We start from the raw sequence: 23,840 nt of genomic DNA, 5'->3' as shown, positions 1-23,840 counted from the left end.
AAACAGAAGCCGGAGAATTTGGGGTGGGACAAAATAAGGTATTCTAGGTGGGAGGAATAGCATGACCTAAGATCCAGATGTGTACGTAGTACACTGATAAAACTATAAATTTGAGATGATGGAGGGGAAGTAGAGACTAAGAGGGAGTTCTAAGAGACGGATACAAGGGCCAGATCATGAAAGTCTTTCTAAACTATATGAAGAAATTTGGATATTCTAAATTTTTAATACAGTATTGATACTGGATTGAAGTGGGTAGCGTGGAGGCAGGAAGACCAGTCACTGGTTCAGGAAAAAGGTGATGGTGACATGGACAAATTTGGGGGTGGTGGTGGTGTAACTTGGAGAAAAAAGAGAAGTAGATGAACTTATTGATAAGGTTGAAATATTGATAAGGTAGAATCAACAGTTGTTGGTGATTGATTGGTAAAATAAGTCAAGGGCAAAGTCCAGGTTTTTGACTTGGCAACTGGTTGGAAAGGTGAGAAAGAGACCCAGGAAGGATGAAGATGTTGAGCATGGTCTAGAGAAGAGGAGGGGAAATCGTGAATGTGGTGTTTGAACGTGTTGAGTCTGAGGTATTTTTTGAGATGTTCAAGCTACGTCAAATCAGTGATTGGATTTATAGACCTGGAGCTCAGAGAAGTTATATATCAGAGATATATGAGATCTGACCATTAAGTTCACGAACTTGTTGCAACAATGTTGCTAACCTTTTTTGATATCAGAGGGATTATTCATTATGAATTTGTACCAACTGGACAAACAGTTAACCAAGTTTACTATTTGGAAGTGCTGAAAAGGTTGCATGAAAAAGTTAAATGACCTGAGCTTTTCGCCAACAGTTCATGGCTCTTGCAGCACGACGATGTCTGTGAGCGAGTTTTTAGCCAGTAAACAAGTGCATTGGAACACCCTCCCTACTCACCTGATCTGGTCCCCAATGACTTGTTTCTTTACCTGAAGATAAAGGAAAGATTGACAGGAAGATATTTTGATGACATTCAGGACATCAAGGGTAATACAATGACAGTTATGATGGCCATTCCAGCAAAAGGGTTCCAAAATTGCTTTGAGGGGTGGACTAGGTGCTGGCGTCGGTGTATAGCTTCCCAAGGGGAGTACTTCGAAGGTGACTGTAGTGATATTCAGCAATGAGGTATATGCAGCACTTTTTCTAGGATGAGTTTGCAAACTTAATTATCAGATCCCATACATTTGTGTACCATCTACATATAGTTAGTTTTTAAAATCATAGACATGGATGAGACAATCTAGAAAGAAAATGTACCATGGAAAAAGAGGAGGATCTGTGCCGTGCCTTAACTCCAATATTTAACAGCTGGATAGAAGAGAGTAATTTTACAAAAAACTGAGAAGCGGCCAAAGAGGTAGGAGCAAAACCAGGAAGGTTTTCAAGTATGAAGTGCTCGATAAAGTCAATTGTTGCTGAGAGTTCAGGTGAAACGATAATTGGCAAATGCCCATTGAGTGAGCAACATGAGATTTAATTTTCATTGTTAAAGCTGTTTAAAGAAGTGGGTGAAATCCAGATTGGAGTCGGTTGAGGAGGGAGTAGAAGGTGAGAAAATAAATCCAATGAATATAGGCAAATTAGAGTATTTTGGTTGTGAAGGTGAAGAGAGAGAGGCTAATAGTCAAATAAAGATATGAGAATGAGGGAGTTTTTTTCAAGAAGGAAGAGAATTAAGTTAAAAAGCTAAAGAGGAGTCCATTGAACAGAAGTTGAGTTCTGAAGAGGGAGTGAATAACAAAAATGTATAGTTTTTGAAAAAGTGAGAGGGGATGAAATCTGAAACTCTGACGGAGGAAGGACTGACCTTTAGCAGAAGCTAGAACAACGTGTATTATATATTGTAACACAGTCTAAGAAGGAAGTCAGAAAGCTAAGGGAGGTTTAGGTGCTTGCCTGGAAGAGGTGAGAAGTCTGTATCTGATGGCTTTTCTTTTGTCTGGGAAGGAAGAGAAGGCATGTGGTCAGAAGATGGGTGGGGAAAGTTCTTGTGGAGAGGGGCAAAGGGTTGCAGGTGAGTGTTGAAGCGATCGTAAATGGATGTCGGTAATCATGAATTCCTTGTGAGCGAAGCTGCCCTCGTGTGAGTTTCTCCATTCAGCATTTGCCTGCTTGGGCTTGGGAGAAGGCAAGGAGAAACCAGAGTGTTGGGGCCACCAGGGTTGTGATTGCTGAAGACAGTTCTGCATTTCTCAAAACATTCTCCTAACAGATGTTAACAGGTATATTGAGCGGGAAAAAACATCAACAACAACAAAAACTTCCTTGGTCAAAGAAGTTTGGGAGAACCACTATATACTCTCTTCTATTCTTCATATGCACGTGAACATATTTGAAATTCTGAGAGTTTTACATTTGAAAACCCAGTTAAATTTACTGTAGTCAACTTTTTCAAGCATATTTGCATCCAGAGTGTTCTGTGTATGTTTCATGTGTTGTCTCTGTTAAGTTCTCACAGTTTGGTTTATGATGGATTAGATCATTAGGAGTTCCCTCCATTCACCTTACGCCTACATAAAAGGACAGGAGCCTTTATTCATTTCATTCAACACCTCTACGTTATCTGTAGTTAGCCATTTAAATCCACATCGATTTAGGGTAGAGCAATAGCTAACCCTTTCTGCAATGTACCTCATTCTTTATGAATAGCAGCTCCAGGTGCTATCCACTTGTTATCAATTCTTGCTGTAAACTTTAAAAAACGAACAATAAACTGGCTTCCTTATTGTTCTCCTAGGACCATAAGAAGCCACCTTGAAAACTGGCAAGGAACACAGGGCCAATGACCATGCCAGATGGTTAGGATCAGGGCTGGCGGGGAGGGTGGCAACCGGAGTTACTTGTATTTTATTTTACTACTATAGTAACCAATGTTTTCATAGGTCTTTACAGTCTACAGATTGCTCTCATGTGTGTTGTTTTACAGAATTACATTGAATTATTGTTGAGCAAGTTACAACTGTTACCGGTGAGAGGAAGGAACATAGCTTGGGAGGGGGGTGGGTAACAAATGAGTAGATACATTGAGGAAAAAAGAGAGGAGCTGGGAAGGGAGTTGAAATAATATTAGGGACAGTGGTCTAAATAATGCATTCTCAGTGGAGGTGGTAGTGCTTCCAAGGGAGTAAAAAGTCTTTCTGGGGGACAAAAAAAATCTTAGATATTACAGTGGTTTGGTGACCCTCCAAAGGGCCACAGCACAAAAACAGATATACAGTATATTTGTGGTTAAGATTTCATGGTGGGGGACAATTAGGAAAAACATGTCTGCAAAGGCTTGTTGAGGGTGAGGAGTGATAATGAAAAAGAGGTAGAGGAACACTGGTCTAAACCCTGCGGTGCCTGTAGAACTTTGTGACATCCATGAATGGTTCTTCTGTCCCCAGATGAGTCAGACAATGAATTTTTCTATCACAGCATCTGCCTGTGGCTTCATTTGTCCTGCCCATCTTCTCCAAGGCCCTCAAATGACCATGTTTTACCACGTAAATTCTTTTCTTTCCTGACACAGCTGACTGAATTAGGTAGACGTAAGCCAAGACCAGTTAAGGTGCAGACTGGCCAGTGAGTGATTGGTCCTGGGAAGCCTGGCTGCACTCACTTCCTCTCCTCAAACTCCTGTGGTGCTGCTCTGTATTTTTATAACATCTATTCCACCAGCCCTTTGAAGTGACTTGAGTGGGGACCAAAAGAGCCCGGGTATCTCCCCAGACAGGACACTTGGCCTGGTCGTGTGCCATTTGAGTGAGGTTGAATGTGATTGAGTGAGGATGGAAGAGAAATCTATTTGAATCATCAGCTCTTCATCTTTATTTATCTTATTTATCTGACTAACGTAGAGTAGGGTTTCTCCCCAGCTGCAGCACTGACATTTTGGACCAGGAAATTCTTTGTGGGACAGAGAGCTTTCCTGTGCATTGTAGTAGGTTTAGCAGCATCCCAGGCCTCTCCCCCACTAAATGCCAGTCCCCACCCCAAGTTGTGACAACTGAAAATGTCCCCAGACATTGCCACATGTCCCTTGGGGGAGGGGCAAAATCGCCTCCAGTTGAGAACTACTGATGGGGAGAAACTAAATCAGAAAGTGATCCGTCTCCTAATTGTATCGGTGCAACGCCAGAAAGGGCTCGTAATCTGCTGTGAAGCATCACCTTAAGGAGGCTGTTGCTAGAAATGATGGAAGACCCTCCTTGAGAGCCAAGACCTGTTGTTACCATGACCTTCACAGCTAACACTTAGTGAGTGCTCGCTTATGTGCTGGAAGCTTGCTAAGCATGGTCCGTATTGCTACTATTCTCCTCACCCTACAGCTGAGGGAACTGAGTCATGGAGGTGTTACGGGACTTGCCTCAAGTCACCCAACTCCGTAGTAATAGCAGAGTCTCCTAGGCCGTGTGGTTCCGGAGCCCATGAGCACATGACCTCTTTGTCATACTGTTCTTCCTGTAACATCTGTACTTGTTTATCTTCCAAAACACTCAGCACAGTACCAAGCACAGAACAGGTTCTCACTAGACCCTATTGATTCTGTCCATATTGACACTGACGTGTCCTGGGGCACTTTGTCCCAGATCTCTGCTTCACGAGGCTCTCTGCTCAAATAGCGCTTTCTCAGTGAAGACGTCCCTTATCACCGTCTTTAGAACAGCACCCTCCTTCACTCTCTAGCTCCTTACCCTGCTTTATTCTTCCTCATAGTACTTACCATCATCTGACGTGTGTGTTTATAGTTTGTTCCTCCACCCCCAACAGACTACAATATGAGCTGCACATAAGGAGGGGCTTTGCCTGCTGTTTACTGCTGTATCCCCAGCACCTAGCACATTCCTTGGCGTATAGTAGATGTCCATTAAACGTATGGAATGAATGAAGAAACCCTTTAACTGAAATGCTATATTCAAATCTCTTCACTCTGGTTATTCATAATTACTTTTTCCTCAATACTGCATTTAAAAACTAATCTTTCTTCGAATGACCAGGAACATTTATTCAGAAGAGGGGCGTAGCCCTCGACAGAAATGCCAGGGTCCTGGGATCTCCAACAAATGCCTGCCACAGATTTATTGTTACCTGGCCTTTGTCACGCACATATATTCATTTTTAATTTGGCTTTGCTAGTCTGTGAAAGTAATTTAATAGAGGTCATGATAATATACAGTCAGTGATATTAATTTATATTTAGCTTGGGTTTAAATCACATAGTAAATTATAAACTGTTTTTGAGAAACATTTTACAGATAACACAATGGCAGACTTTTGCACAAAAGTAATCAGAAGTTGATTCTACCTTCCCATGTCTCTCTGTAACAACTATTCATAAGTTGAAAAGAATAGTTTTAATTAAAATTTATTAAAAATGTAGCAGTTGTTCTCATTATGTAGAAAATGAAGCCACATAGTAACACAGTTAAATTACAGTCAAAGCCCCTTTGTTTCAAAACTATCCCTTTCTCACCCTCCAAAAAATTACTTAAAATTTTGACTCATTTCTCTCCCCAAAGTGGAAGCTTAGGCCAGTTGCCCAGTATTATTATTTTTTTTTTTGTAAAAACATCAGTTGCTGTCGTGCAATGAGGCATTTCAGGCAATTATGTTAGCTCTAGATTTGAGAGAGCTCATTCCCCAAACCTGAATACTAGCCCTGAGAAATTTAGGTCAAATTCATCCTTCATTTGTGTTTAAACATCGTCAGACCCCTTGCAGCAAAATAGGCTGAGAGGAGGCAAACAGATGCCTTTCTGTTGCTGCGGTTTGGAGATGGAACAGATGTCTCCAAATTAGAAAGGACGTTTAGCAGAACACCATCTTCCACATTCGTCGCAGGTTCCCAGCTCCCCAAACGCCCCATATCCCATAGTTGGTGTACTGCCACTCATCATTGAATTCCGGTGCCAGCGGCCTGAACGCATCAACCGGAGACTGTTCCATAGGGAGACTAACTCTCACTCAACACCAGGTCAGGTTTTTTAGAGATGTTGTATAGCATGATTTTATGCTTATGTCTTATGTTTGTAGAAGCAAGAAGCATTTGCCTGGGAGGGCGTAGGCTCTTGAGGAGTGGCTTGGGTTTGGATGTTAGAATAAATTCACTCTGTTAAAGCCACGTATAAATGAACCACAAAGATGCAGCTGGCAAAGGTAGCTACTCAAGCATCTAAGGTGGTGGCACAGCCCAAGAACTACTTGGCAGAGTCCAGTGGGAGAATTCCCATCTGACTTTGAGGGAGCTTTATGATGTGAGGGCCATGTCAGAAATGGGCGTAGGAACAAAGGGAAGATGAAATAATGGTATTTCTTAGGTTTGGACAAAGTGAAAGATTTGGAAAGTTAGGACTCAGAGGTCTGTGGGGTTCCAGACAGATATAGATCTCCTTCCTATTCCTTCCAGCCTGAGGACAGCACCAATCAATGTCAGGAGTAAGGGGTGTAGATAGTCGGCAGGCCCTGAAAAGTCACCTGTTTGGAGTAAGAAGGCCAAGAGTGTTGCTGCCCAGTGCAGGGTGTACTTACTGCCAGGCTGGCCACGGAACAGTCACCACGGTCGCTGCTGTATGTACAGAATCCCATCCCCCGTCCTGGGAGTTTCCAATTCCAGCAACTCTGAAGTAGGTCCTAGCAAAATGCATTTTTAACTAATGGTTCTGCTGTACAACATTTCTTGTTAGGAGAGGGGACCAGGAAGAGGTAAACAGCACCCGTCATACTGAAGTCCTCTGGCTGAGGGATCAGATGAAAAGAACACTGCCCAGACCCTGGAGTAATGCATATAGTATTATTACAACTCAGGCCTCACACAAGAGACAAAGGGCCTAGTTGCTGGTTGTCTACTTTCTACAAATTCTTAAGAGGGCAAAGTTTGTCATCTGACACCAAACACATTGTCTTGGCATGTTTTCTATGTGTGGGTGATAGGTAATAGCAAAAGTGTAAAAAAAAAAAAAGCATAAAAGGGGACACTTCAAACAGATTCTTATTTTGGAATTTTAATGTTAACAGATGGCAGCTTCACAGGTCAAAATCCTCTGTGTGTGAGGAAAACACTGAGGGGAAATGACATCCAAATTGGGCCCAGCCATTCCATGAACTTCAGAACGTGCTCTGTTGTACAGAGATTTGGTTTTGTATTTGTGATAATGGATAGCTGTAATGGTCAAACTCATGGGCAAACATCCAACCCTGTTCCCCATTCCCTTTTTGAATCCACTGGGAGCTCTGAGGGCTTAGAGTTTACGTCCCCGTGGAATATACTGGTGGGCTCTTTGCTGGAAGACCCATTTCCCTGTTTTTTCCTGTCTCTCCCCTTTCCCACTGGGCAAGGTGTAGAAAGAGAAGTTCATGGATTTATTCCACTGATACTGCGTGGTGCCAAACAGGGCCCCTGGCCACAGAGCCTCCATGGTGCACATAGATAAGAAGGCCGAGAAGAGAAGAGACACCATGCTCCATCTTCAGTGGTGGAATGTGCCGCTCACATAAGATTACTGAGTCTCTTTTCTAGACATGAGTGGAGACGCAAAGCGTTCTCCATTTGAGCCTGTGTGGGCACAACTTGCGCTCACGTGTATACTGACAGAGACATAATTAAGGCTCAGACGGGGCCTTCAGTTAACGTGGTGCCCTGTGGAGACAGAGCCTCCTCAACCCTCTCTGTAGAATTGCTGGAAGAGGGCCCTGGTAGACAGAAGATCCAGCGACAAGTTTCTCTGCTCTGACTCAGATGTGACGAGGCGGTAGCCCAGCAAATTCATGGTCTGGTGGCAGATTCTCTGCAGGTGAGAAACATTTTCGTAAGGCAAGGACCAGCGCCAGGCTTGAGAGACGTTGAGGGCATTCCTGGAATTTGTATGGAAGGCATGAGTACCCATGCCCTTGCCTCGAGTGATGTTGTGCACCCAGGTCTGGAGCTGGGGCAAGAATTCCAACCCTGCGTATTCATACATTCGGGCGGTCTGGGCCAGGGGGTCTCGGACCAGGTCCTCATAGCGCATGAGCAGGTAGCGCCGCCTCAGAGCTTTAGGCAAGGACTGCACAGCCTTGTAGATCTCCAGCTGGCTGCGGCAGATGACCTGCATCACGTAGTAGGCTTGCTCCTCCTTCGTGAGTTTCTGCCCCTCCGGCCCCATCACAATTCGACTGTCAATCATGAGTTCTTTCTTGGTGCGTTCTCGGGAACGGAACACCGCCCGGGGGTCCCGGACCAGGTGCACGATGTGCAGATTAAGGGAGGGGTCTGTGAGCAGCGGGTAGAGCACCTGCAGGTTGAAGAAGCGCACCTCCTTGAGCACCACGTGGCTGTAGTTGCGGCAGGCCCTTCCCACCACCTCAAAGGGCTGCCTACTGCACAGGAGATGGCAGTGAGCCTGGGATGTGATGGTACCCCGCGGGAAGACGTAGCAGGCAGGCGGGGAGCACAGGGCCCTGCTGCTGTCCCACTGGAAGAGGCTGGACAGTGTTCGGAGACCAGGTTTCATGTAGGCATCAAAGACACTCATGTCACACAGAAAGATGGCCCGGATCAGATCCCGCACTGCCATGTGCAGCCTCCAGGGGGTGCTTTGAGTGAAGGTCATCCAGACGTGCCAGGCGGGCTCCATCAGGTAGAAGACGTCTGGGTGCTGCCCGAAAAGCTGCCCCACAAAAGAAGAGCCAGAGCGCCAGGAAGACAGGACCAGCACGTGCATGGGCTTGGGCTCCTCCCTCCTACACAGGGAGTTGAGGTTGTGGCTGTACAGATGGATGACGAGAGCTAAGAGGGCCATCTGGGAAACCAGGAACAACAGCAGTGGCCTCACTTTTTTGGGCAGTGTCATCGTGCTGAAGTGTCCTTTAAGGAACAAGCACAAGGGCTGTGTTAGGCTGTTGTTTTGGTGTCTGCCTTCCATCCGCTTTCTAGCCAAAGCCACCACGTCCCTCACCCCACACCGAGGAGCAATGTCAAGTGCTGGAGCCTTCTTGTGACCAAGTGCACAAATCCCTCTTGGCAGTTCCTGTCCCTCGTAGCTGCTGTGTCAATAAGTTCTATTGATTTTAGGCTCTTGACCTCCTCCCTCCTGGTCTTTCTTGTCCATTGAACTACCAAAAAATATCTGAGGAAATATGGTACTTTATCAATGCAGGGGAACAGCTCCACCCTGGCCCCCTGGTGACATGCATGTGTTCACACAGGCAACTAGGCAAAGCTTCGCTGCCGTGTGACCCAAGTTTCAGCTGAAAGCCCTGTGGTTCCTTCTCAAACTAAGGAAGATATAAGCTGGCTTGTGAGGAACTGCCATAAGGCCATCACCCACCCACCCCCATCTTGAGATTGCTACAAGGTCGTTTCTCATTATCTTCCTTCATCTCTTTTAAGCCCTGGACTTTTAATCCCCTGAAGGTCATGGCTACAGTCAATAAAGCTGCTTGGCTTTAGTTTGGAGTTGTCTCCTCAGTATCATCTAGTCCCTTCTGATTTGGTCTCGTTGTGTGGCACTAGGAACATGAGGAGCTGCCCCAATGCTGACTTCACATATGTGCAGATAATGAATTATCTGAAACTATTTCGGTTGAATTGTTGTCTCCGTAGCAGCCAACTCTATAAAGTATGGCAAGCCCGCCTAAGACCTGCAGTAGTGGTGCTTGTGGCCTATTAGCCACTATGCCGCTGCTTGGGGTAATACTTGATACTTGACACAACCTACGCAGGACTGCCCAGTATGGTTGTGCAGGTTGTGCACTGCATAACCCTAGGGAATGCCATCTCATCAAGAATTTAAGATATTTACTATAAAAATATATTCTGGTAGGTGACAGTAAAATACGTTGTTCTAACAGAATAAGTATATTAGGATGATTTGCCAGTTGTTAATGTTAAATATCTAGAGAAATGAATTGCACTTTTTAATTCACACTAAAGCTCATATAGACTGGTGGCAACCCTGACTTACTCCCATCACAATCAGGGCACTTTGTGCAAAAAGACCATGGTTCCCAGTGCCATGCTAGGGTATTATTCCAACAGAGATGTGAACCCTCTTTAAGGGCTAAGATGACTCTGGGTCTTTTTGGGTGACCTCCTGGCATAAATAACTATTAAGAGAGAGAATAGCTAGTTCACAAAGTGTAAAATATTAATAGTAGCTAATTTGTATATCACTATATACCCCAGAAATTCTTCCTTCAAACTTTAATAAAGAAGAGAAAATATATTTCTAGGCAGTAACTGGAGCTGGATATAGGGTTTGCTGTTTTCCTGGTGATAGGTCTTATTGCCAATTTTTCAATAGGTAACAGTTACATGGTTCAAATTGTTTTTAAGAATATCATTATTATGGACATTGAATCCACAGACTCAGAATTTAAAGGAAGGTTCTGCATATAGAAAGGAAATAAGAGGAGTACTTGCCAGCCTGCAGCCTAGCCTGGCGCACTCCAGCTCTGCAACAGATGGAATGACAAGCAGTGGGGAATCCCGTGACAGTCAGTGGGGTCTGCAGAGGAGCATTGTAGTCATAAATTAGAAAACTTCTAGAGCTATTTGTAAACAGGGGCAGTGACATACTTTTTAAAGGGGTCTACATTATTGTGCTGGGGGAAAGAACACTTAAAAATTTTATCAGCTGCTGAATCAGTAACCTCTTCTCTATTTACTAACAGCTAGTATTTACTTATTAGCTGGTGTTTTTTCATCACTATCAGTGAAAAGTCTACTTCCACTACCTGTTTTCCACCCGCCCATTTCTCAGCTTGCCCCCAGATAGCAACGGGCTTCATCGTTCCTGTGTCCTGTCAGTTGCTTTACGCACACACAAGGAAATTCAAATGTACAGATAGTCTTCACTTTTTCCCCGCTTTATAATACAAACAGTAGCTATTTCTTCACACTGTGCCGCACCTTGTTTCTTTTAGCTTAGCAATATATCTTGGAGAGATTTCCGTGGCCGTACATAAAGTATTTCCTCATTCCTTTTTAGCTCTACATACATAGAATTCTATTGTGTGGATGTAGCACAGTTTGTTTAACCAGTTTTGTCATTGATGGGTTCTTGGGTTATTTTCAGTCTTTTGCCATTTCAAAAACTTTGAATAATGACCTTTACGTTCACACATCATTAAACATGTAAGATGTAAGCTAAATCCCCAGAAGTGGAATGGCTGAGTCCAAGAGTACGCATATATGTACCTTTGATAACTCTTGCTCAGAGAGCCTTCATACTGGTCCTCCAGAGAGTCTAGGGAGTGGATTTTAGAGGAGGAATTGGGCAGCCACAGAAGTGGCTTTTGGAGTTTATAGCTTGCTTCCTGAAGAGGTAGAGCATTCTGTGGGTTCATGTGCTTCCCTTGGAAGTCCCCTGAACCTTCTGGGAAGCATGTAATGACCCAAGCCAAACCTTGTGTGGCAATGGCACCGAAACCTCTCTCTCCCATTCATTACAACAATGCATTTCCTCCGTATGTGCCACAAGGATCCAGTGTGGATCATCTGTCCTTGGTGGCCAACAAATGCTTTGCTATGTGCCAGGGAAATGTCAATGAACATTAATTCCTGTCTTGGCCCTGAAGATAAGAGCAGGAACAGCTAAGTGATGCTCCTAGTTATTTTAAGCTTGAGCCCAAAAGGAAATGATGAGAAACTAGGGCATTATTGATGATGGCCCAAGAATGCCCCCACCCCAAAGACTGAAGAGGGACTTTAGCAAGAGATCTTCTCCCAAGGCAATATGAGTATGCGGAAAAGTTTGGAACAAAGATAGGAAACGATGGAGCAAAAGAGAGAGGAAACTAAAGAGAACTTGACCTGTGCACAATTATGAGGAAACTGGGATAGAATTTTATAAGTGGGCCTATGAACAACTCAAGGAAAAGCTAACATTTCTTAGGGATTAGGAAAGTAGACCTTTCAGGGTTACTGACTCCCTCCCCTATCCAGGCTTTGAGCCAACTCAGTGTCCTGAGCCCTCCTGGACTGCCAGTGCTCCTAGCCTCATGCCTGTTCTCTCCCAGAGCTGGAATCAGGCCTTCTAATTCTGTCCCCACTTGTCCTTAGTTTTCCACGGTTCTCAGGAATTCCCATGGAAACCCTCTGACTTCTTCCTCTGCTTTTTCTTTCCATGGGCACTTCCCCTGGCTAGAAAGAAAGTATGCTTTTGTAAAGTGAGTCCCATCTCTTGTCACTGGGATCCAGACATATCCTGGATCTAGACAAGCCATGGCAGGGCTGACCAGACAGCTAAGGAACACTTTAAGGTGTGTCTTGGGCAAAGCTCATCTCTGCAGAGACTATAATCAGTGGTAGAGGAGGACACTCTTAAGACCCTGGGAGAAGCGAGGTCATGTGGCTCCCTGAAGAAAAGGAAACTGAAGCTTTTTATGGCAATCTCCTCTAATCTAATCACCGCTTCTCTCCAGCTGGCCTACACTGACCTCCTCTGTAGTTCTTAGAGTTGATAAGCATTTGTGAGAAGTCTGTGACATGATCCCATCTCGGAGTCTCTCATCTACCTTCCTGAGTGTTCTTTTGTGGCTTTAGTTGCACGCTTGAATCCTACCCTCCCTGTTGCCAGAACCCCAAATCTGCTCCTCTCTAGCCTGGTTTTGATAGTACGTAGCCTCTCTTCTGTCTCTCAGCTCTTTCCATCATCCACTGCTGCCAAAAACTATCTTTTTAAAGCACAAGTCTATCATCCCCCGCCCCCTAAAATCCTCCAATAACTTTTGAGGGGAAGCAGAGTTTGCCACCCCAAAATATGCATTTGGGGATATTGATTATTTTAAGCTGGTTATTTTTAAGAAACAGAAGACTCAGAAAGAACCTTTCGCCTGTCCCCCTAACCGATTTAAAGAATTTAATAGAGGACCTGCTCCATAAAGGGAGCCTGTTGTCACTGATAACTATAGTTGATGTAAACTAAGTATAGACAAGATCCTCTCTGTGTCCCATTGTTAAAGATGGCCCAGCAAACATTTAGTTACCAAACATTTGCCTTTCATCTCCATTTGAGTTGCCTTCATGCCCTCCGAAGTCTCAGATCATAACCCCCTTCCCATTCCCATCTCCTTAGCTCAAGATGACATATGAGTCTTAACCGCCCCCATAAGTAGATATGTAATAAATTTGGTCGTTTTCTCCTGTTAATCTGTCTCATGTTAATTTGATTATTAGTCCAGCCAGAAGAATTTAAAAAGTTAGGAGGAAATATTATTTTTCCTCCCCCACACTTTCCAACACATACAAGATTAAGTTGAAATCCCCAAGTCTTGTTTTTTTCCGAAACATTTATGAAGTTTTATTGAAAACATAAAATACAGAAACACCAGATTTTAAAGTAAAACTGACAGCATTTCCCAGAACTTTCCTAATACTGCCCTATTCTTATCACTATTAAAAAACAAAACCAAATTCCCCAGATCCCCAAGTCTTATACCGAGGGTCCTTTGGGATCTAATCTTTGGTCTCCTGTCAGTCCTCTCCTTTCTGGTACCTTAGGCTCCAGGCTTTACTTTCAGTTCTTCCCAACTTGCCCTGTTATTCAGAAGCCCTGAGACGTTTGCAAGACCTCTCCTCCCTCAAGACTCTGCCCACCCGTCAGCTTTCTCCCTGAACATTATTTCCTGTCCTCCAGCATTTAGTTGTTCCCCAAACTTTCTATTATGTAGCATCCTGCTCTCTATAGTAAACAGCTGTAGGTGAATGTCTCGTCCACCGGCCACTGTAACTTAAGGGTAAAGGCTATATGTCTTGTTTATAGGTACATAAAACTTATAAGCAATTAAGGCTCATTAAATACTTGTTGACTAAATAGATAAATACTTGAATGTGCGAAGAGGCACAGCCATTGTTAGAAAGCAGGTAACTTACTGAGATCCATCAGAAACTGAAACTTGTCCTTTTCTAAAATTCATGTGGATGTCACTCTAGTACCAGTTACTAAAATTTAGGTGATTCCATTGAGTATTGAGCACAGAATCAATACTGTCTCAATTGCGAGATACTAATAAAGTCAGAGACATAGTTTTGATGCAACACGGCACACTTAACCTCACTCCAAAAAAACAAAAATAGTTTCTACACTGAGCATGTGTTAATTAAAACCAGGGGAAAAATGAACATTATTTTAAGAAACATTTATTAATAAGAAATAAAAGCCCCATTGCAGGGCAACAGACTACTTAGATGATTGCCCTTGCTCTCACCAGTTCAGTTAGAAAAAGAAAAAAAAGAAGGAAAAAGCCCTCGGAACATCCCATCATCACCACCCCCCAAAATAATTTAAAAACCTGTTGCCCCAGTGACGGGCAGGTGGTATCATCTTGGCACACAAAGGACAGTCCAGTGTTGAAGATTCATGAGAACTTTAGGATCTTGAAAAACATCACCAAAGGGGTGGCATCTGTGTCAGGCATGGGGACCGTGAGGCACCAGATGGGCAACCTCATCCAGCAGCCTGATGACAGAGGGCTGAATTATAGATGACCCCCCAATTGGAGCCTTTCAGAAACAAAATGAAGAATTCTGAGGATAAAGCCCACACAGACATCAGTTTAAGAGCCCTGGATTGCAGCCACCGATGCATTCCTAACTTAGATTCCCCAGTGTGTGCCTCCCCAACCAGGAATTATAGGTGGCAGAAGATATTTGCACAGAGAACAGAGCTGGGTTGAGAAAACCAACACACACATATAGCTGTAGGCTCCAGAAATTTGTGGAGATAAGCAGCTGGGCAAGGTGTGTGTATACGCTCATGAAAAACTAGACTGAAAGCACCAGGAGATCTGGACCTGGGTCCTTGCCATTACTGTGTCTCTAGTACCAGTGATAGCGCCTGGCACATAATAGGTGCTCATGAAACATTTGTTGAATGAATGACTGAATGAACAAATATTTGTAGGGTGTTTTTTACTCTTTGTAGTGCCCTCATTGACCTGGGTTAAGAGGTGGGACAAGATATTTTTATTTTGCACATATAAAAGTATTTCTTCCCCGCTTTTTTTCTGCCTCCCCCCTCCCCACTCCAGTTCAAGCCGTTGTTTCTCAGTCTAGTTGTGTAGGACACAGCTCCCTGGCCCAGGCTGGTATTATGAGCCTTGCGCTCCCCACAGCTGAGGCCGTCAGTCGGCTGCTCACAGCAGCTCACGCTGGCTGCCAGCCACTCACGCTGGCCACGGGCCACTCATGGCAGTGCACGTTAGCCCACGGCAGCATACAGCAGCCCATGGTAACTCACGCCGACCTCCAGGCGACCTCAGCATTAGGAGCATGTTGCTCCAACCACCTGAGCCATCTGGCCAGCCCAGAAGTATTTCAATTCCAGTTAGAAGTTCCAGACTTGTCCAAAGCTGTACAAGATAGAGGTCTCTTCTACTCTGGCCCATGTACTGGCCTTATCACTTAATCTTTACATCTGAAAGGCACTCTACAACTTTGAAAGCCCTTTTAATCATAGTCATGACAACAATCCAATTAGATATACAGGCGTACCTCATTTTATTGCACTTGGTGCTGCGTTTCTTACAAATTGAAGGCAAGACCTCCCCCAGCAAAAAGATTACAACTCACTTTATTGTGAGACTCGCCTGAGTGCTGTGATCTAGATCCGAGCCTGCAGTATCTAATACGTGACTGTATTAGGACAGTGACGATCCACACCCCCCACTTGTTTCAGAATAAGTAAACTGAACTTTAATTAATTGGCTCAGTGGTGAAAACAGCCCTGCCTGAATCAGAACCCAGGTCTTTTGGGTCCCAGGCCCCAGAGTGTTCAATGATCGCATTACGCTTATCCGGAGCTAGAGACAACGTGCAGCTCCATGCATCTCTGGCCTGCCACGCCCAGCACCTGAGCAGAGAAGCTGCAGGACCTACAGAGATGTGAGCTCGGATGCCAGGATTTATACTTGATCTTCGCCAAAAGGCCGAGAAGCGATTCGAAGCCAGGGTTTGAACAAGTTAGATGCATCAGAGGACTGTCTACAAACTATCAGAACAGCCCCCTACTGGCATTCTAAGCTCCTTCGGATCCTTTTAGAGAAGGAGCACTGTGGGGATGGGGGACCTACTGTGAGGCAGCTCATGCTTTTTCAGGAAGATTCTCCAGGTATTCTGATTGAGCCCCCCCCCCTTCCCGCCCCCCCCCTCCTCTGCCATGGCTATTGCCATTGTAATTGAAATCCCCAACTTAGCTTCCTGAGGTTACCTGATACTCCGCTCCAGTAGCCCTGGGATAATGGCCCTGCTTTGGAGAGGTACACAGAGAAAGCCCTTCTTACCTTGTGAATGGCTTAGGCTTCCCCACTGCTTGAGAGAGGTTCACTGCTGGCTGAGCGGTGCAGCTTTCTCCTCTGACTCACCAACTGCCCTCTTGGCTTCCTCCTCCTCCTCCTCACATTTTGCATAACCGCCCCTTCTCAGAGAAAATTCCACTGCCCTCTACCTTCTGCCAAAAAAAATGACCCACCTTCCAAGATGAGGTTGAGAAAGCATTCACTCCCAGGAAGCCTTGATATTAGCAGCTTCACAGAGAACACACCATTTCTTTAAGGCAGTAAGAAGAAAGAGGGACTACTATAATTCAATAATAACAACAATAATGAGTTAAAAAGTGGTAGTTATTATTGAATTATAATAATGCCTCTTTCTTCTTACTCAGCTGCTGGCGTATTTTTCAGGCCTTGAAAGAGAGAGCAGGCTGAGTTCTAGGATAATCTAGGGCGTGTCTTTGCTGGTTTCCTTCAATTGAGCCCCCGAAAGGCCTTACCAGTATCATAAATGACCAGACCTGTGGTGGTGCCTATTGATTTCAGTTGTCTGGCCCTCCCTCCTCATTTCTCTTGGACGGGGGAAGAGATATTTCTCTTTCTCAAAATGACTCCATGCAGAGATGTAAATTGAAGAGCCAGAGCTAGGCAGTTGGTGTTTCTGCTTTTATTCTTATTACAGAAGTAATACTTGTTGATTATAAAAAACTTGAGAAATACAAAATGCATAAGGAAGACAATATAAATCCCTTTGCATTTTGCTGCCCAGAGAAAACCACTGTTCATCTTTTTTCCCTCCTCATGCAGAAATCTATATAATTGCGATCACACGGAAAAATATAGGTTTGTACCTGCTTTCCCTTGGTGTTTATTTCATTTTAAAACATTTTAAATTATGAAATTAAAATTAGGGCATAGAGATACAATTTATCTAGTAATATGAAAGCACTACCACTTAAAAATAAAAAAACAGAACATTGTCAAAGCTGCTTCAGTATCCCTTCCCTCCTACAACCTCTCCCCACTGTCGTTACTCAGAGGTGACCACTTCCATGGTAAGTAGTTCCTTGCTTTTCCTTCCAGTTTATCACTTCAAGCAATACAATTATAATTTCCCCAGTTTGACCTTTATGTACGTAGAATCATACCACATGCATTCTTTAGAGCTTTGCTTTTTTTACTTCCTGTGATCCTTGTAAGATTCATCACGTTGTTGCACATTATCATAGGGTTGTTTGTTTTGTTTTTTATTACTGTGTAATATTCCACGTGTGAATATACCATGACTTGCCCATGATGTTGTTAATGGACATTTATTTGAGTTGTTGATGGACTGAACCTTCTTGATGGACTTGTGTCCTGGCACACATTTACACATTTATTTGAGTTGTTGATGGACTGAACCTTCTTGACTTGTCTCCTGGCACACATTTACCCAAGTGTCTCTAGGGATGCTGGGACATGGGGGTGTTTGGATCTGATTTTTTTCACTTTACACTGTGTCATAAGCATTTACCCATGTCAACAAATATTTTGAAAGGATTTACCATATGCCAAAATTCTAGTGCTCTATCGTCAGACATTTAGATTGTTTCCAGTTTTTCCCTATTACATATGACACTGTGATCTGAATGACTAACAAAGCACCTAACACAATTCTCGGTACAATTAGCTGCCCCACCGCCTTGCTTACATGTAATACCATAGATCTTAGCTCCTTTAGTTTGTGACTGATAAATCAGGTAGGATGAACTTTTGGAAAGGCCAGGCTGGAAGCAGCCTTTAAGAAATAGGTATTCATAGTAATCAAAACCCCAGTGTATCCAAAACAGAGGGCATTCCCAGTAAGAATTATGGAGTGGGAAGACTATGAAAGAAGACAATTATAGCTACTTTTTGTTCAGGGCTTGCTACAAGCCAGGTACTACACTTCACACCTAGTTTGGTTATCGTATTCAGTCTTTGCCATGGCCTTCAGAGGTGAATTCCATATCATCCAGATGATAGAATAGAGGCTTGGAGAATGTATCCACAGTTACACGGCTTGTAGTGCAAAGTCTGGACTCAGCCCCATGTTTGAGATCAAGGCCCAGGCTTACTTATTAGACAATGCTACCTAGGGAGGTCTGTTCCCTTTCTCTGTGCTCCTGAGAATAGTCAACATGCAGGGCAGAAGTCTTTCAACAGTTATAGGAATAGAAATTTAACACTCATACGAGCAAATTCCCTGCCTCACCATGTAATCTCCAGCCCTTGCAGCCCTGCAGATGAAGGAGTCTAGTAACCTCATGTGAAAAGAAAAAGAGAGAAATGACATCTTTATCAGTCGCTGATGAACACTGGGCTTTAACCCAGCCCTTTCCAATGTGCTCTTCGTGCTCTTTTGAAGTCTTCCCAAATATGAGGTCACTCCAATACACCACAGATCCTAAATAATTCACATCACCTGCCATCTGCTCTGGTCACTAGCATCTGGTGATAGTTGGCAGGTTCAGAGATTGGGCTGCTCAGGTCTACAGTATTCCACAGTACTGGGAAGAAATTGGAATGCTGGTGTCCGATACCAAAGCCTTCTCGTGGAAAATTCTCAGAGAAAACATCATTTCTTTAAGGCAGCATTGGCCAAGAGAACTTTCTGTGATGAGGACCTCTTAGGTGTCACACTGTCTAATTCAGTAGCCACTATCACATGTGTCCATTGAACCCTTGAAATGTGGCTGATGCTACCGTAGTGGAAAGTGCAGTGAAGGGTGTACAGATCCAGTCTCTTTCTGAGTCTCAGAAAATCTGATGAAAGATAAAGACCTTCTCTCTAGAAAAATGCATATTTGCTCATCATGCTAACACAAAATCATACCCAGTTTCAAGGGATCCCAAGATAAGAATCCCAACAAAAGTCTGCATGTACTTGAGGTGCTCCTCAAAACGTGATGTAAAGACAATTGTCTCTGATAGGCAGCTGCACCTAACTGCAGGTTGGCTTTCTCTTCTATAGGAAAGGGGGAGTCGATCAGGCAGGTTTGAGGGCTGCTATCCTTCCTGGGGTCTGGCCTGTTTAAAGACTACGTTGTCTCTGGATTCTGGACTCGGACTCGGCCATAGCAGCCTGGGACTTTTAATGCGTCACCAGTAAATACTGCATGGGAGTTGTAAATTGGATTTCCATGTCCCGACACCTGAGGGTTAAGAAATTGCTCTTTTCAGGTTAGTATGTTGTTAATTAACAAGGGTAGCCTTGAGAAAGGGAACAAACAGTGCTTCAGTTAATCAGTGAGGGGAGAAACAAAGAGAAAACAGATGAATATCAGGATGGATCAAACTGCAAACAAAGTCTAATTACAGGTGGCTAGAAAGCAAGCTATGCAGTGAGTCAAACTGCAGACCAGCTAAGTCTTAACTGCATTATTGATTCCCTGAATTCCACCCTTACAGAAGCTGCTTCCTTGAGCTGCACCTTTAGGGATAGATACTTAGGTAGAGATCCTGGCAATACGATGGCCGTTAACTCCACATTAGAAGCATTTGTTTCAACAGTGGGAGAATAAATTCAATTAGGATGAGGGAAAAGGTGAACATGGTTTTAAGTTTCTCCTTGATTCTTGCTTTCTTGAGGCCCCTTTACAGGGCACAGAGGGTGAGAAAAATGGGGAGTAAAGAGCCAGGACTTCCTTATAAAGCCCAATCTTGTGTGTCTTTGGTGGTTCAGGAACTTGACATTGCCTTATCTGGATTTGGGCCAGGACGTGATCTGAGAATTCTACATCTAGGTTTTCAGAACTCTCCAGAGACCGGAGGTGACCCACGATGCGATCTGGGGAAGATAAAAGGGTGTCCTCTGATGGGCTGTAACTCCATGTGTTGCACTGATCACCAAAGTGTGTCTATTCTAACCCTACGTGCCAAATTTGCTCCCCTTCTCTTTATGTCCACACCCACTGTGTTTGTTGAGGCGCTCAATATTTCTTGCTTGAATTTCTGCCAACAACTCAACTCTGTTTTAGCTTCAATCCTACCCCCTCTAGTCTTTGCTGCACGCTGTAGCTAGAGTGATCTGCATTGTATGGCTCTGATCCCTGATACTTCTCTGATGGAAACACTGCAGTGGAGCTCATTTTAGACAAGATGAAAACTCCTTGGCATGCCAGGAAGCACCTTTTAAGAGTTGGTGTCTCTGTACCCTATCCTAATCTCCGTGCAGTAAATTCCAAAAATATTTGTTGAGTGCCTGTTACATACCAGGCTCTGCTCTGGGTGCTGACAACATCAGTTAACAAAACAAACAAAATTCTCTGCTTTTGGGGAGTTTGTGTTTCTATTGGATGGGGGACAAACATCAATAAAATGTATGGCATATCAGATTGTGGTAAATGCAACGAAGAAAAATAAGGAAAAGGAAAAATAGAGATTGTGATTGAGGGTGGGAAAAAGGTTACTTCCCCTGAACCCTCTATTTAAAATTGTTCATAGAAGGGTCAGGGAAAATAACATTTTGGGGAGGACCTGAAGGAAGTGTGGGGGACAGAAACCCAAAAAAATAGCTGAGGAAAGACCACTCCAGGCAAGGGAGCAGTAGGTGCAGAGGGGATAAGCCAGGAATCACAAGGAAAGCAATGTGATTGGTCAGAGTGAGTGGAGGGGTGGGGGAATAGTAAAAAAGGAAGCTGAGAGGTAACAATGGGCAAGTTGGGACAAATTGTGTAGGAATGCGATAGTCCTTACTGGTGGGAATTTGACTCCTACTTTGGGTGAAATGGAAGCTACTAGAGGGTGTGAGTTTAGGAATGACTGGTATTCTAAAAGGATTATTTAGGATACAGTGAGGAGAATAAACCATAAGAGGGTCAAGGACAGAAGCTGGGAGATCTCACTGTGGAGGCGAGACAGGAGACCAGTGGCTTGGATCACGATAGTGGAAGTGGACGTAGTGGACTCTGAAATACTTATTAAAACATATATTTTAAAGGTAGAGTCAAATAATTCACTGATGGATCAGATGTGGGGAGGAGAGTAAGAGAGGAGTCAAGGCTGACTCAAGGGTATTGTTGTCATTTTCAAAAATGGGAAAAATTAGGTTTGGCTGAGAACACTCAAGGAATCACCAGCAAATTAGGTCTGGGAGTGGAAATCCCAAATTTGAATTTGGATGTATTAAGTTCAAGATGCCTACTGGGCCTCCAAATGGGAATGTTGAGCAGGTAGTTGGATATATAAGTCTAGAGTTCAGAGGAAAGGTCCAGGCTGGAGATACACATTTGAGAGTCATCAACATACTCGTAGAATGGTATGTAGACATGAGGCTGGATAGAGAAGAAGACAGAGGAAACCAAGAATGAGTTACCAGCAAGTTAGGAAAATAAGGTGAATGTTGTGTCCTGGAAACCAACAGAAGAAAATGTTTCAAGGAGAATGTAATCGGTTGTGTTAAAAGTTTCAGAAAGATTACGGATAGGGATTATATATTCACCATTTGATAAAACAACATCGATGTCATTAATGACCTTGACAAGAAGACATTCTGTAGAGTTATAAGCATCTGATGGGAGGAAAGGAATTGGAGATCAGAAAGATAGCCAACTCTCACTGTTTAAAGGAGAGGAAAAATGAGATTATGTTGGAAGGGGAAGTAAGGTGAAGTGACAGGTTTTTGTTTTTTGTTTTTTAGGTGGGAGAAACAACAGCTTGTTTATTTGCTGATGGAAATGATCCAGCAGATAGAGGGAATGGTTGGAGTGATGGAATCAGGTGTACACAGTGAAGGAGTTGGCCCAAATTGGGAGTACATACAATTCATTCTTATTAGGAGGAGAGAAGGCAGAGTATATGAGCACAGACGCAGGTAGGTGGGGAGATGATATTCTGGGACTTTGTGGACATTCTCTTATTGTTCTTATTTTCTGAGTGAACTAGGAGATAATGTTGTTCTCTGAGTCTGAGGATGGCGAAGGAGTTATGGAAGAGAGAGGAATTTTTTTTTTTAATTTTTTTTTTAAATTTATTGTGGTGACAATTGTTAGTAAAATTACATAGATTTCAGGTGTACAATTCTGTATTACATCATCTATAAATCCCATTGTGTGTTCACCACCCAGAGTCAGTTCTCCTTCCATCACCATATATTTGATCCCCCTTACCCTCATCTCCCACCCCCCACCCCCCTTACCCTCTGGTAACCACTAAACTATTGTCTGTGTCTATGAGTTTCTGTTGAGAGAGGAATTATTGAAGAGAGAGGAGAAGGTATGGAATGGCCCACTATGAGGGTGGGTTAGTGACTGCAGTGTAATGTAAGTAGGATTGATGAGTGACATGACAGCCTTTTCAAGGTGAGTGGTCATAAACCTGAAGTGAGATCAGTTAGTATAGATGTGTGAGTTCTCCAGCCTCCTCCGGAGGCTGACTTGTGCTGGCATAGGTGGGGAGTTAGATTCCATTAAGGCTTGTGTTCTGTCAGAAAAGTACATTGAAGTAAGAGAGGGGAAAGGGAATGATGGGTATATTCAAAAAAGTGACTGAAATCACAGGCCATGGAATCTAAGTTGGCTTAGAGGTGAAACAAGGACATGAGGGGAATCACTGAGCTAAGGAGGAAGACAGGCGTTTTGGTCAAGGATTTGAGAAATCAGCGTTTTGGAAGGATCCTCAGTAGTAATATCACGTAGGAGCAGGGTTGGAGAGTGATAATGATATGACTTTAATGAGTGTAGCATAGTCTGGTTAACGTCAGAATCAAAGCTGGGCAGTTTTAGGAAGAAGGGAAGCAGAATGGTCTGGAAAGAACACCATTCTGAGGCACCAGTGGGCTGTGGGAAACAAACAGCCACCTCTTGAGAGGGCTGCCGAGGAAGCAGTGTCCTCAAAGGAGGCCCAGGTTTCCTTTAGAGCAAGAAGGTGAAAAAAGAAAATTCAGCCTTTGAAGAAAATGAGTTTTTGCCGATGCCAACAATGACTTCCTGGGGGTTTCAGGAGGTGGGGGAGGGTGGGAAATGGGGTCAGAAAATGGGATGTACAGAGCCCTTGGGGATGAAATGCAACGATAAGGCACAACCTCGGATCCTGGGCTTCTTGTATGACTGGCATAAACCCGGATAAAGGGATTCATGATAACCGATAACAATGGTCTCAAGGCAGATAGTGGCGGCCAAACTGTGAATACTAGAGGAAGGGGAGTTGTGGAGGACTTGCCGGGAGAATCCGAGGTGCCCCCTCTTTCCTCTTAGCGATGATGATGTGGAGGCCAAGGCAGAGGGTGGTGCTACCCAGATCCCTGGACACTCTAGAGATTGAGAAACTTCATCCTGGAGATAAACAGTAGCACCACCTCTGCTAATGATGGAAAGCTTTTGGAGTCAGCTTGACCGAGGGAACAAAAGTTTCGACTGAAGGAGGGAAAGGGAGGTAATGGTGAAGCCTGAACCACTGCAGGGCAGGGGATTTTACAGGCATTCCTGGGCGCTGACTCATGACAAAAAGGCTAGAGGTAGTCAGTTGGAGCTGTTGCAGTGACTCAATGGTGCTGTTAGGTGCCATCTTTCTGTAGAACCTCAATCTGTTGCCTCATGGTCATACAAAGGCTGCT

At 43.9% G+C, this 23,840-nt stretch overlaps 2 protein-coding genes across 3 annotated transcripts in view; one reads left to right on the top strand and one right to left on the bottom strand.

Annotated features, from left to right (window-relative positions):
- LOC109461305 (uncharacterized) overlaps positions 1–23,840 on the top strand; it is an 86,658-nt gene that overhangs the window by 14,947 nt on the left and 47,871 nt on the right. The gene's annotated exons all lie outside the window — the stretch shown is intronic.
- On the bottom strand, positions 7,002–16,416 carry CHST4 (carbohydrate sulfotransferase 4). Its single transcript, XM_019753795.3, has 2 exons — positions 16,277–16,416; positions 7,002–8,858 (listed from the first exon to the last, which is right to left on the bottom strand). Exon 2 carries the CDS (start codon positions 8,842–8,844, stop codon positions 7,672–7,674), a length of 1,173 nt encoding a protein of 390 aa, XP_019609354.2. The 5' UTR covers positions 8,845–8,858; positions 16,277–16,416; the 3' UTR covers positions 7,002–7,671.

Source organism: Rhinolophus sinicus, chromosome 8 (genome assembly GCF_057876585.1).
Source record: "Rhinolophus sinicus isolate RSI-liver-muscle chromosome 8, RSI-T2T, whole genome shotgun sequence".
In the NCBI taxonomy this organism is placed as follows: Eukaryota; Metazoa; Chordata; class Mammalia; order Chiroptera; family Rhinolophidae; genus Rhinolophus; species Rhinolophus sinicus.
The sequence above is the reverse complement of the archived record's forward strand: the minus strand, read 5'-3'. Positions and strand labels throughout refer to the sequence as shown.